The sequence below is a fragment of the Podarcis tiliguerta genome, assembly GCF_965153285.1.
Source record: "Podarcis tiliguerta genome assembly, chromosome: 1".
NCBI classification, from domain to species: Eukaryota; Metazoa; Chordata; class Lepidosauria; order Squamata; family Lacertidae; genus Podarcis; species Podarcis tiliguerta.
In genome coordinates, this window is record NC_139534.1 from 25,341,111 (window position 1) to 25,355,688 (window position 14,578).

Sequence of the window (14,578 nt, forward strand, 5' to 3'; positions counted from 1 at the left end):
TTTTCGGAAGTTATTGCTACTCTCTCACAAACGCAACAAACCTAAAAGATATACCTATTCCTGCCTCTTTCCCCCTCAGAAGGATTAAATATGACATTTACGTACACACCCTGTTTCTGAAAAGAAAAGAAAAATAGTGGGAGGTTTGCCGCTCACATTAATGAATTCCTGGTTTCGCTGCAATATTCACACCAAAAAACCCACTTCTCAGTGCATGTTTTCTATCCATACAGTGAAGGCAACATTAGCACAGTGTAAAAAATGCTAACCTGGATTTTATAAATATGTTCAGTGCTTTTTTTCTGGGGGGATGCAGGGGGACGCATACCTCTAAACATCTTGTGAATCTAGGTTTGGCCTCATTGAGGGGCATTATTTCAATATGAGTAGGAAAATAAGAGCACCCCTAAACATTTTTTTGAAAGAAAAAAAAAGCACTGAATATGTTCATCTCCAACTTGATTGCTTGAGCATAGGGCAATAAATTCTCCTCCTCCTCCTTCTATATTGTTGTTGTTGTTGTTGTTGTTGTTGTTGTTGTTGTTGTTGTTGTAGTAGCAGCATTATGATCCTAAGTCCAAGGAGACTGGGGTAGCAACCTTGGTGATGTGAATTTTCCTATTTGTTTATTGGTGCAAGCAGCCAGGCAGTTTATAGAGAGCCAGGCTGGTTGAGTGCAGGGTTGGTTCAGCCTTTACTAACCCAACACCTTTGGGGTACAAAACATCTTTTGTGATCCAAAGCATTGAGGGGGTCAGGGTGATGAAGGCAGATGTTTTAGATAAGGCCTGTGCAGAACCTCAGGCCTGGGAACCAAATATGACTCTCCCAGCCTCACAGTCGGGTCCTCAAAAAAGTTCCCAAGCCACAAACTTCACTGGCCCTGCTTCACAGTCTTGGTTGTATCCGGTGTTAGGGGAGGGGTAGTACTCTGATGGGGGACATGTCATGCTCTTTCTGGGGTGGCTTGTTCACCTTTGCTCCCCATCCTACACTCAACTCTCACCTGTGACCAGGTGAATTAAGAATTGTTGGACAGGCAAGCCCAATTCCTGCCCCCAAGATGCAGCCCCTACATACCATTTGAATGGCAATGCCCTTTAACTGGGGGGTGGGGTGGGTATTCCGCCTTGTAGGATGGTGTTCCCAGAATGATGTTACAGGCTACATACCACAGGTATTCATTTATGCTTTCCATCTTAAATATCACTCAGTCTGTGACGCAAAGTGCCCAGAATCCGAAAATTAAATGCAGCAATTCAATGCCTTGCACACCCTGCCAACAATTTAATAGTATAAGTGAATGCATTAAGAGTGATGTCAGGCTTAATTTGGATTACCTTACTTGTGACAGCTTGTTAAGTACATATTTCAATATATGTATGTATTTTTAATTAGGGAAAAACACATATGCATTTAAACAACAGCTCGGTTGCAAACCAAATTTCCAACCCACCACTCTAATATGTATTAATATATTTTATGTTGTGGGAGAACCAGTCTTCCGTAGCGGTCTTCCAACTAAGTGACCTATTTAGGCTATTCTTTGGGACATGGTAAATTCCTGTCACTTGGGGCACAATCTAGTTTGGTAGAATATAAAGAGCTGCACCTTTCTTTTTCTTTTTTTTTTAAGTGCTTTTGTAGAACTAAACATATCCTCCTTTTGCAATATACTGGAACAGTGCTAGGATTATGTTCAGGGTCAGAGAATGTGTAGCCCTCCAAACTCTGTTGAACGTCAACTCCCATATCAGGACCCTTCAGCATGGTCAATTGTTAGGGATTGTGGGAATTAGAATAATAGAATTGTATAGAGCTAGAAGGGACCCAAAGAGTCATCTAGACTTCCAACAACTGGCAGGACACAGTTAATCACCCACCCACTACCCCACTCTTCATAGTTGATGATTATTAAGTAATAACTTTTGTTAAACAAGTTTCGAAGGACTGGAACAGATTTTATTCTGTTTGTTTGTTTGTTTGTTTGTTTGTTTGTTTAAGCCACCTCTCAAGAGCTGATATTTCCCACACACACACACCTGTGTACAATGAGGTTAACTTGAGTGGACAGGAGTTTGAGATGAAAGGTGCTTTAGCGTGGACTACCTTGCATCACTCCCCAAAACCACTTTAGGAAAATGGAAGAGGCTTGTGGCAGCCGTGGTGAGGAAATGCCTTCTACACAAACTTGAGACAAAACAACAGTAGCGACTCTATAAGGCTGGATTTGTAAATTAAGAGATTTACTCCCAGCCACCACTTTCCACCAATTGACAAATCAATTTACTGGCATTCTTCTTCCTTGTATTGCTGGTATCAGAGCTGTGCACCACTGCCAACTTCTATCAGTGTCATTAATAGTAATACTTGGAAACACAATTCTTACCAGCTTGCCTTTGCTAGCTAATAAAAAATATATATTCCAGTACAAAATTCTTCATGAGAAAAATTACCAGCTTGGATTTTCAAAAAATGCCCAGGTAATGTGTAAAGTTAATCATCTGCCCACCCAAATATTTCACCACCATCCAATTGAGCTTGTTTGTTCTTTTAATTATTATTTATTTTGAAGTACTACAGCATCAAACATTTGTCATACCGCAGTCAATTGCATTGGCTGGAGGAGGTGAAAATGATTATTAGCTGTGAAGAGGGGGAAATAATTGAAAAGCTTTCTTGTGGCTTGCAAATGCCTTCCAAATATTCATTAAACATTTAAGCGACTAAATTTGCAGAATATGTTCCTGACATTGGCACTGGTTGTGCAGTTTTCTCTCATCAGATGGAGGTACTGTGTGTTATGTGGAGCGCATTCATGCATAAACAATATCATTTTCATAAATTAAAACCTCCCCTGCAGAAGGAACATCTGTGCCTGCCTTTGAATAAAAGATGGTGGCATCTAAGTTGCCCCTTGACTGACTGGAAGAATCCTTCTATTTGGAATGGAAGCACTTAACCAAAAGGAACAAAACACAGAGCAGATTTCTCTCTTTTTTTTTTAGACCTTGTGACACCACTTTTCCACCTTCAGAACTAACTCTCCAGAACAAGTGAACAAATCTTTATATATGCTGCAATTAAAAAAAATAAAATACTGGAAGCCAATCATCTTGAAACTGTCTTGGTCTAACTGACTGGCATTTATGAGGGCCTTTTTTTGTATTTTTTTGTCTTTTAAACATAAGGGTCATGTTTGCCTACAGTAGCCAAATCTCACTCATTTGATTTGGATTAATTTTCATGGTGCTTTTTTGTGATGGTACTCACCAACACAGACTACCACCTCTTCTTTGCTGCGTTTTTGGCTGACATGCACAGCACTTTTATCAAGATACGATACCGCCACCTCATTTTTTACCAGGAAAACCCTCTAAACCCCACAGAATTTTCATACAATCATGATGAAGTCCCAAAGCTCTTATATACAATGCTCGCAACTACTTTCTTCTTGTTGGCCTTATTAGATCACTTATTGTTCAGCCTGTGTGCAAGAACCCTGAAAGATAAGAAAAATGAAAATGTAAAACCACATGTATCACTCTTTAAAAAAAACAAAATAACATAAATGGGCATAGTAAATGAGATCATGGCCTTGTCTCAAGAAGGAAAGCTATGCAGTAAACACAGCTTAGTATGGGGAATATGGCAGCTGAATATTTAGAAGGTGGAGCCAAAACATTATTCTCCAGACACCTTGTTCTAATCCATTACTTCTCCATAAAGGATGCATGCCCTGCATCCTGGAATAAGCAAATTGCTTTCTTACCGCCTCAGAGCCAAGATGAGTCTCTGGCATGCAACAGCAGAGAAAACACTCCAAGCTCAGATGCTGTGAGAGGAAGCATTAAGCTGCCATTCTAGTATTTTGCTCCATCAAAGAGAAGCCAGGTTGTCAAATACATGCTTGTGCGTGTCAATCAGTAGATTACCAGTGACCAATTATACTCAGGGTTTGTTTTCGTTTTAAAAAGAAGAAACAAATTTCAGCAGCATCCATTTGGAATATTGAGAAGAATGGACTTTTTTTAAATGACAGTTGTGGCTGAGGATGTTCAGTCTCATTACCTCAATGCTGAGGCTTAAAGTTCTGGAAGGTTTTGTTGATATGCGAACATTCTAACAGTTTCAGGGCATGTTCTGCAGGTACATGATACAACCACTTTGCTAGGCTAAACAGGTCTGCATTTGATCAGTCCCAAAAATGGGAGACTATCTGGGATTTTTATGCATGCTTTCTTGACATCCATGGATGAAAGGGTATAAATGTAAATAATATTTGCAATCATACAACCACAGTCTTGCCTCAAGGCAATTGCCTCTTGCCCGTCTGCTCTTCAAGACAACAAACCAGAGCTGGGCAGAAAGTAGACTGGGATCTACGGATAGATCTGTAAGTGGTCAGCAAGGATTCTGACTCCCAATTGTTTAACAACAGGAGCACCAAATGTTCCCCTTTCTAAATTAAGGCTGCTGAGGTTAAGAAATCTGGAAGCAGTAGGAAGCTATCACTGTGTTAATTCAACTGCCAGGCAACCCAGGGAGGAAACAAGAGACAGTATGAAGACTGCATACACCCTTTCCTGAATGCAGATCTCCTTTCATAGTAACTAAGCACAAAGGAGAGGCAGCTAAGACCTGCTTCTCTGTTTCCAGAACTACTAGAAAGGGTTTCAGCTCAGTAAGTTGCTACCTACAAGGCAGGCAGGAAACAAAGGTAGTCCTGCTACCCGTAATTTGTTCTGCCCTTTCTGCACATCAAACAATAAAAAGAACCAGCATATGCATTTGAAAAGGCAAATGTAATATACCCTGCCCACTATCCTCATGGCTGTGCATTAAAAAAAACTTTACAAAAGGTAACAACTGCGCACCAAGAAAAACAGAAATCTGAGAAGGATAAGATGAATTTTAAGTTGTATTTTTGCATCCTTCCATTCTGCTTGCTTGCCCACTGAGCGGTGTTGTGTTCATGTCCATCTTGCAGGCTTCCCACGGGTATCTGGTTGACCAGTGAGAGAACAGGATGCTAGGCTAGAGGGGTCATTGGCTGTGATCCAGCCGGGATCTTCTTGTGCTCTTATGATCACTCTAAAGCAGCTCCTCCTCTGGCTTTGTGGTTTTCACCAGGAGTTTCTCACACACTTTCATTAGGCGTGGGGAGGACTGGCCTTGACCTTGACTAGCAATTACAGAAGGAACAAACTCCAGGGAACTTTCTGGGTCCCCCCCCCCAAAAAAAAACACAATACCACAAAAACCCTGACACTTCCTCTGTCCCTGCACATCATCTGGAGTACAAAGGACTACTGGGTTGAATGTTTTTACCTAGCACACAACCTACAATTAATTCCCACCTTTGTTTATATAAAATCTGCCTTTTCCCCTGCTTTCCACCTACCAAGCAAGCTGTGTGTTTCTCCTAAGGACAGACATGTAACAGCTGTTTTTTTGTATTTTTAGAGGTGGGAAACTAGCCACTGTAAGTTTCTCCTTCCCAGGATGCATTGGTGCAACCTGAAACCTGCCGAGCATCTTACAGAACCTCATTTGCATGTCTGCTCCTTCCACCTGCATTCCATCTTCAGCCTCTTTCCCAAAACAGACTCTTGACTTCACCACCAATCATTTCCCCCCTCCCTTCTCATTGCTTTGTTTGCCATCTGACCTGATTAAGTGTTCTGGAGAAAATGAAATCAGAATGTTGTTGCATGCTCATTTGTGACAGTTTGGTTATTTTAGTTGGTCCACTAAAGTATTGCCCTCATGTGGATGTTGAGATTCATCTTACGGGCTCACATGGTGACCTTTATTTTATTTTTGTGGGGGTTACACATGCAGCTTTTGTGTGTGTTTTATTTTGCATTGTTGCAAACACAGAAGTATTACTGCCCCCTCCCAAAAAACCCAACCCAAATAAACCACACTTGAAATTAAGTGGTAGATATTTTTTTTCTTTAAAAATTGAAAAGAATGCTGAGATTCTCAGGGAAGCATAATAGCCCATTCTGCATGGCATAATGAAATGCAAACAGTCCTGAGGAACATTGTGTCTCAGGGAAGAATTCAACAACATGCTAAGGTGATGTTACATGAGGACAAGCATTTCAGCTTGCTAGGTGGAATGAGTCCTTGCCTCCTCTCCCAGCTCACTGTTCTTGAGGTTCTCCCAACCTTCTGAAGACAATTTTGGGGGCATGTGGGTTGGTGAGAGTGGGGAAGCCCCATTGCAGAAGGAGAGGCTCTTGTACAGCACTTTTGCTGATAGGGCTCAATAGTTCAATCCTTCCCTCAGTATTTTAGTGCTAAGGTGTAGCCATAATGAACCTCATAATACATATTCACACCAAACAGTAGGGTTGCCAGTTCATCACAATGGAACAGGCTCATGGGTGCTGATTTAAGCATGCATCCCTGTATATGCAAACTAGTTCCTACTTTTGTCACACACATCCATAACAGTGTTACTCCAGCTCATGATGTCTGCTCTTGATTGTACATGGTGCATTAGGGAGACAACATGAAATAGGTGTGGGAAACCTGCGGCACACCAGATATTGCTGGACTCCAACTCCTGAGAGTCCCAGTCAGCATGTTCAATGGTCAGGTCAGGGATCATTAGAACTGTAGTCCAACAACTTTGGGAGGGCCACAAATTCTCCATCCCTCATGTAAGATATTTGTGCAAGCCTGCCAGCAATCTGGAAGCCTAGTGATCATGAATTAACAACTGTTAGCAAAGGGCAGCTGGGTTTCAGTAGGTACTGGAGATGTGAGGCAAGATGTCCTAGAAAGGTCTGAGGTCTGCCCTTGGAAGCATTCAAAATATAATTGCAAATAGCAAAGTATGTTTGCATTGCTTACTTCTTTAGATGTCATGATGACTGGAAACAGCTGTGTTCCTGGTAGAAGAGTTACATGTGCGAAACCCAAGCATACAGAAGTGTCCTCCCCACTCTAAAGGAACACATATCCATATTGATCAGATCTGAGTGAGGGCAGGAAGGAGCGGAGGAAACAAGAGCTACCTATGACTCCTGGTAAGATTTGTGTGTAGGATATGGCACCCCTGAATTTTGACCACAGATGGTCTGGACACAAAGTGAGGGCGACTGCCACCCTCCATCCAACCCAAACAATCGCTTAGGATACATGACTTGCTTCAGAGAAGTCAAACCACCACTTATTTCAGTTTACTTTCAGATGCAGTAACACACCCAAGGCTTAAAAGTCCCAGTCTGAGTGCCATACATTCAGCGCTCTGCGAGCTTTCCCCCTCTCCACCGAATAACTATTGCCAGCTTCCCTCCTCCATCTTTGGGGGGCTACAAAGCGCTTACAGGTCAGAGGTCGTGGCTTCCTGTTTGGTCCAGAGCAGCAGCAGAATCTCTACAAATTGATCATTGGACGCTGTGGAGTTGGCTTTGCTGGCCGAATCTTGCCGTCTCTCACTGTGGGATTTCAGCACCGCAGAGCTGAACAGCTACGTAGGGCCTTGGCCCGGTGAGCGGTTGCTACTGTGAGCGCTTGAATGCGAGCTCGCCTTGACTTCCAGATCAGATTTCCGAGCGAACCTTGCTCGCTAGCTATGCGTTCCTGCCACCTCCCACCCGTTGTCAGGTTGCTATTCGACTGCACCTTGGTTGGTTGGTTTGTTTTCTTAAACTTCCGTTTATTGTACAAATTAGTAAAGGTTGCACCTTTTTTTTTTAAGGAACTATTACAATAATCCCATAGGAATTGCTCACACTAAGAAGGAGGAAGGGAGAGGGGAATCATATTTAAGGAGAAATGCAACATTTGACGGACGTCTCCTTACTATCTCGTTCCAAAGGTGTGCTTACTAAATTCCCAAATGTGTATTACATAGTCATATACAGGATTACGAACAAAATTACAGTACAGATTGAGTTCGGTTGAACCAGCGTTACATTTCAGACAGCACTTATTGCGGATTGCATTGTACATGCATAATAACTATATTGTTCTAATTACGAAGTCAAATGGTTCGAATGGGTTTGAAACTACTGACTACAATCCACCAGCATATTATATAACAACCCCAACCATAGTGAACCTGATTGGCTTTTCGACTCCTGGACGGAAATATGACAAACCACAGATTTATGTGACTATGTATATATTTAAAAATATATATATCATGCATTTATCATTGCCTGGAAACATTAAGTGTTTTCAAGTTATCTCTGTTCTCTTCAAAATCACGTGAGGAGAAAGGACGGGGACGCCAAAGATTAAAAAGAAACAGTGCAAATTGAATGTGATAGTCAAGCAGCTTTTGATTCGGGAAAAAAAGGGAAGAACTTGGCATTTCCTTATGAAAACATGAATGTCTGGCGGGTGGGAGGGTGTCTCTATCCGCACATAAGGTTTTGCAAACCTTCCGTTGGATTGATATGTTCCAATAGGAAATAAATATTTTCCTACTTCCATTTTTAAAAAAATAACAATCCAAAAACCCTGTAGGAATCTGGTTCTTACTGGAAGGAAACGAAATTTTAATGGGAAAGACTTTGCTGGCGCTGTGCATTTGTGTGTGTGAAGAACGTGAAAGGAAAATGAACGGGGCGGGGAGGTGCTAAGGCAACAGAACATCCCCCCCCTCCCCACACACCTCTTCCAAGCACTTTTCTGCTGGTTTAAATTACTTAAATTATTTCGTATAAATTAGATATAATTCTACTTTGTTTCCAATACGTATAAAAATCGATGAAGCTGCATGGTTTAAAATAGTTTATCAAAAGTTATTAAAAATTCTGTACAAAACCACAACAAAATAATTCGGCATGGGAAAAAGGTAGCAAGTAGGAAAAATGCTGGTTGAAAAATAGACATTTTATATATACTTTTTTCGATATTTTTTTTTTAACTGGCCCACGTCTAGTTTCAAAAACAAAAAAAATTAATAAGAATTGCATAGATCCTAATTATTGCTTGTGATTTTTTTTTTTGTCCCGATCAGATCAGTGGGGAGACTGGCTGACTTTCTTCTACACTAAATTGATAGTGCAGATTTACATTCGGGACCGTGCGGGGTGGGGAAGCTTAGCGGAGGGAGGTGGGATTTACAGAAGGGGGACCAGGAAAAATGTAGCCTCCCCATATATTTATATAGATGACTCTGGCGTTTGGAAGTTCCCCCCCTTTGCCCCTTCCGGTCTTTTTGCACTTGGAGCCCTAGGGTGGGTGGGTGTCTGTGTTGTGGGGGTCCCCCTTCCGAAGCAAGGCAGCCCCTCGATGCCCCTTGGCTCCTCTGCCCCGACGCTTCTGGAAGGGCTCAGTCGTGAAAGATGGCATTGAGCTGGGCACTCATGACCCTCTCGTGGTGGGCATGGCTCTCGTAGGGCAGGAGGTTGTCGATGGGGATCTCGCAGCGAGAGGCAGAGCAGGAGAAGAGCGATCCGTGTCCCGGGGTCCCCACCAGGCCGGCGGCGGCGGGGTAGTGCATGGTGAAGGCATAATTTTTCTCAAACTCTCCGGAAGGTTCGTGTTTGAAAGAGAAGTTCCCGTTGACGCTGAGCGGCGGGCTGAGGGGCCCGTCGAAGGAAGGGCTGGCGCACTCGGCCAGCGCGCTCTCGAAGAAAGGCTCCAGCGCCGCGCCGTAGGAGTGCGGCGCTTTCACGTGGAACAGGTGGGAGCTGTCCATGGTGCCGTAAGGCGGGCTGGGCAGCCCAGGCGACTGGTAGGCGTAAGGGTGCACCGGGAAGGAAGCGCTGGGCGGTTGCATGTGCGGAGGCAGGTCCTGGCTCTGCTCGGGCAGGAAAGTCCTCGGGTTGAGCTGCAGGCAGCCGGCCACAAGGTTGGTGGTAGGCTGGGACAGGCCTTTGCAGAGGGTCTGCACGAAAGAGACCAGGTCGGGGCTCTTGCCGGAGCGCAGGATCTCCGAAAGGGCCCAGATGTAGTTCTTGGCCAGGCGCAGCGTCTCTATCTTGGACAGCTTCTGCGTCTTGGAATAGCAAGGCACCACCTTCCGCAAATTGTCCAGAGCCGCGTTGAGGCCGTGCATGCGGTTCCGCTCTCGGGCGTTGGCCTTCATGCGCCGCAGCTTGAACCTCTCCAAGCGGGCCTTGGTCATCTTCTTCTTCTTGGGACCGCGCCTCTTGGGCTTCTGATCGTCGTCTTCTTCTTCCTCCTCCTCCTCCTCTTCTTCCTCCTCCTCTTCTTCGAGGTCGTCCTCTTCCTCCTCCTCTTCTTCCTCCTCGCCGTTCCTCAGCGAGTCCACCTCAGCTTCGGCGTGCATAGCTTCCAGGTCGCCCTCTTTCTTCTCAGCCTCGTGCTCCTCGTCCTGGGAGCTGAGGCAGTCGTCCGTCCAGCTGGGGGGACCCTGCGGCTGGGGTTCCCCCATCAGCCCGCTCTCGCTGTACGATTTGGTCATCCTGCAGGATCCTGCGCGCGGAAGAGATCACAAGAGAAAAGGCATTTAGCAGAGAGGACACTCCCAATAACTTCCTCCAAGCCCTTCCTCCGGGGCTACAATCCTAAATGCATTTGCCACGGAGTAAGCGCCACTGAAACCAGCGAGGTAGAAATGCACAGGATTTTCTCCTTGTCAGCATTATTTAGGAAGCTCTATAATAGTTATTCCGTTCACACCGATTACAATGTGATAATTGGCTTTGGTGAGTTTCACCACCCCACCCCCCACATTTCTATGCGACTTTCTGCAAATTGGGTTCTTAAAGAAGTTTCCTAGCAATTTGAAACTTACGGCGCAATCCTCACCCCGTCTAGGGAGACGTCCTATTCAATTCAACCGAGTTTCCTCCGAGGCGAAAGAGTACTGCAGCTTCAGACTCTCTGACTCCTAAGCCTTCCCCAGTAAACAAACTTCGACTTTTCTCCGCGCGTCTCCGCCACAAAGAGATCGATCGTCTCAAATGGCATTATATAACGTGTTTATATTAGTGTTGGTGGTGGCTCTCTAAGGAGATTATAGATAGAATGAAATTTGACGGACAGAATCGAAAAGAAGAAAATGTCTGGGGGGGGGGCGCGGGCGTGGGGGAGAGAACATCACGCAGCAGCAGAATCAGCGGGACAAATGGCCAACGATTATTCAGCCCGGGCAGGATTTATCCGTTGAGTTGGGTGCCCCTTTTCATTCTGCCCACATTTCATTCTGCCACTTCATTCTCCCTTACAATAGCCGTGCAGACTTCCCAACTGTTCAGAGTCCAGCCAAAGTCTGCCGCCCAGACAGGGGATCAGGTGCAGTCACAGCCTCTCTAATAAGCCACCCCTCCCCTGCCTCCCCCCACCCCCCCTTTCTGCCTGAGGATCCCCAACCTTGCGAGAGGAAGCGTTGGCTAATGAAGGGGATGGACCGATCCTGACCGTCTTAGGCAAGCGACGCTACCGAAGCCTGATCCAAATGCAACAGTTGAGTGAAACCGTTTGCTTCTCCGTCACCAGCGCAGCCCCTCTCCCTCCAGCGGCAATGGGGAGCGAAACCTGACCCATCTGTTGCCCACTTTCCCTCTCCCCATATAGGAACTTCCCTCTCCCTTTTAGCAAGCAACCCGCCAGTTCCCAACCCTGACCTGTCAAAGGACAGGCGAGTCCTATCAACTGATTTGTTACCCCATTTTTCTTCTCTCTTCCCACCGCCAAAAGAAAGAAAGAAAGAAATCCAGCGGCACCTGTTCTAGACTGCAGCCCACACTCCTTCCAATCTGTAAGGACAAGGTCTACTGGATTCGATTTGGCTCTGATCCCCCCCCCCCCCCAAAAAAAAAACAGTGCCATGCGCAACAAGGCATTACTACGGATTCCTCGGATCATTTCTACCGTATTTTTTGTGTCGCTGCGCCTCACACGGCTTGACGCAGCAGCAGAAACGCAGATGGGGGGAACTGAAGGATGTCATACAACGCGCGCTTTCTAGCGAGTAGGTCGAGAGCGTTGGATCGGCGGGTCTTTACTTCATGGGTTTTGCCAGGATTTATGTTGGGGGAGGAGCAGGCTTTATGCTGTGTGTGTGGGGGGGGGGGGTTGAGAACCTCAGCTAGTTAAGTATTTTGTATTGATTTACTTGATTTAGGGGGACAGCTACCTCACCTTGCCCCTCCCTTGGCTATGCCCATGCTTTACTCCCGAGTAAGATCGTACTGGACCCAAGCGTGTGGCGAAAAGAGTTCGCCAACAAGAAAGGTCATAAAAAAAATATTTTTCTAAAATAAAAATGTAGTGAAAAGAGCCAATCCAATGGTTCATCCTTATTTCGTTCAGATAGAGGAAATAATAGCCTTCTGGGGAAATAAAGCTAGTCGTGCGATGGGTTGGGGTGCTTTTCCCCCCTTTTCTTTTTTAGGCATATCCTTCACCCAAGCCACGGATACTGTATAAAGAGGAGATGGGTGCTAAAGAGGGAATCAAATATTTACCTTTCTCTTTTTCTTCTTCAGCGTGTCCTTTGCAGTGATGGTCTCATAACCCTGTTGCTCCTGGGAAGCTTTCCTTACAACGGAGGGACGTGCCACTTTTTATTGGATTTATGTGTGGTTTTTTCCTTGAGGCTGCATGCAGGAGACTCCGCTTATATATATAGCCGAGGCTCTTCTGCTGGGGGGTGGGGGGAGGAGGAGGAGGGGCGGGTAGCGAAGGCACCCCCTGGGGATGGCCAGGCAGCAAGCTCCACCTCCTTCGCTCCTCCCCCCTCCCGCTACACCCCCCCCCCCTACCCACCCAGCGACTGCGTCAGCCTTCCCCCGGCACGCGCCATATGGTCACCCACGTCAAGCTTCGCGCGGGTCACGTGAGCTGCCCATTCGTATGCCGCCCGGCTCTCCCTGCCATCCCTTTGTGGCCCGAAAGAAAGTGGCCATCTGTCGCCAGCCAGAGACTCGGCGGACCTGTTTGTACCCGCAGGAGAGATTAACCCTTGCGCTGGCGCGCGAGGCTTGGGGATATTGAGAGGGAAAGGGTGTGTGTGTGGATTGTCCCCTTCTACTTTTGACCGAGGAACTAGGAGTAGCCTCCTTGAAAGAGAAAGAAAGAGCGTTTCGGGCTCTTTCTTTTGTCAGATCGCGGAGATCCTTTGCGCGCTGCGTTGTGTAAGCATCCAAGGTCTCCACCCAGCACCGAACTCGCAGAACGATTTCACGTATGAGGAATCGGGTACAACCAGCGCTCGTTTCCTCCTTGCATTGCGCTCAGTTCCCAGTTCAGGTTCCCTAGTTGCCATCGCTTCTTTCGGTGCGGAGATGGAAACAGAAACGCGTTCTCTGATGCTTTTCCGGCGGGGGTCCGGGAGCAGCTTTGCTCCCCTCCGGAGGGAAAGCACCGAGCGCCAAGCAGCCTACTCCCAGGTCGTGCAGCTCACAGACGTGGGAAACACGCCATACATTGCGAAAGCTGCCCTGGTCTGTTACAGCAGCAACCATCCGCTTCCCGCCCAGCAATGACCCAAGAATCTGATCTGGAGGCAATAGCTTTCCTGCTAGGCGACAGCCTTCTCCCGCAGAGTCTCAAGAGATCTCCAGCCTAGGGGGAAAGCGATTATAGGTGGTTTTCATATATAAACTCTTTATAAAAGTGGTGGTGATGTGTGGGTTCATTCGCGCACCTTTGTTGGCCGAGGGTAGCAGAAGTGGTTAGGAAACGGTCGGATCCACCAGTCTCCAAGTATTCAGTCGTGGTCTGCAGATAATCGCACACAGTGGCGAACGAGTTATCCTTCCTGCCTTCTACTGAATCATTGGTTCGTCTAACTCAAGATTCCCTGCACGGCTCTGTCAGGTCGGGAGCCTTTCCTGGAGATGCTGAACCTGAGGAATGAACCTGAGGACCTTCTGCTTCCAAAGCAGACGATCAACTACCACTGAGCAACAGCGAAGCAGAGAATAAAGAAGGAACTTTTGTTTACTTTCCCCCTACCCTTCGGCTCCGAGCTTCCTGCAAAGAGGCCAGGGCTGTTCGCATCAGGTTCCCAGCTGAGCTTCAGCACTAGGTCAGCGTCTTCAGAGCCTTCGAACGGGCTGCTTCGGTGGGTTTGCAAATCGCATTTCTGCGAGGTGTGTGGTAGAGGCGCACCGTCCTTCCTCGCCTCACCTGGCAATCCAAAATGAATTAAAAATAATAGCAGATCCGCCCCACCACACTCTATATTTTTAGTTTCTATGCGCACAAATCACTGGGAAAGTCCACTGTATAAACTGAGCTCTCTTTTCCTCTAGCCACAGACCAGAAGGGTTGCCCCACATACATCCCCGCTGGGCTGTTTCGAAAACCCACAGTCTTTAGCTTGGAAGGGGAAAAAACCAACGAGCGCCAACAGATATTTGTTTTTCGACTTGTGATCAGCAAAGCATCACACAAGGACTGAAAGCAGAGTTCTTGTGCGCCTAGTGATATTTGCCGTTTCACAATGAGAACTTCTCGCTCTTGAGCTTGAGTTAGGGGTCTCTTTAGATCCAGATGGTTTTTCCATCACCAGATTTTTCTAGGCTTGTTTGTTTTTTCTTTTTAAAGGGAAAAAAAAGTATTAACTAGATGACCCTTCGTTATGTCATTGATTCGCTCTCCTAAGAAGGTGGGTGGAGGTTCAGCCATCTAG

General features: G+C 46.0%; 1 protein-coding gene across 2 annotated transcripts; it reads right to left on the reverse strand.

Annotated features, from left to right (window-relative positions):
- Positions 1-7,655: 7,655 nt before the first annotated feature.
- NEUROD1 (neuronal differentiation 1) lies at positions 7,656-12,564 on the reverse strand. 2 transcript variants are annotated; one of them, XM_083432871.1, is made up of 2 exons: positions 12,408-12,564; positions 7,656-10,410 (listed from the first exon to the last, which is right to left on the reverse strand). In XM_083432871.1, the coding sequence occupies exon 2, from the start codon at positions 10,397-10,399 to the stop codon at positions 9,302-9,304; it is 1,098 nt and encodes a 365-aa protein (XP_083288997.1). In that variant the 5' UTR covers positions 10,400-10,410; positions 12,408-12,564; the 3' UTR covers positions 7,656-9,301. The 2 variants fall into 2 exon arrangements, with proteins under 2 accessions (XP_083288997.1, XP_083288996.1); XM_083432870.1 differs by lacking the exon at positions 12,408-12,564 and adding an exon at positions 11,565-11,745.
- Positions 12,565-14,578: the final 2,014 nt, after the last annotated feature.

Coding starts and splice junctions, on each gene's coding strand:
- NEUROD1 (XM_083432871.1), bottom strand. CDS start 10,399: ATGACCAAATCGTACAGCGAGAGCGGGCTGATGGGGGAACCCCAGCCG.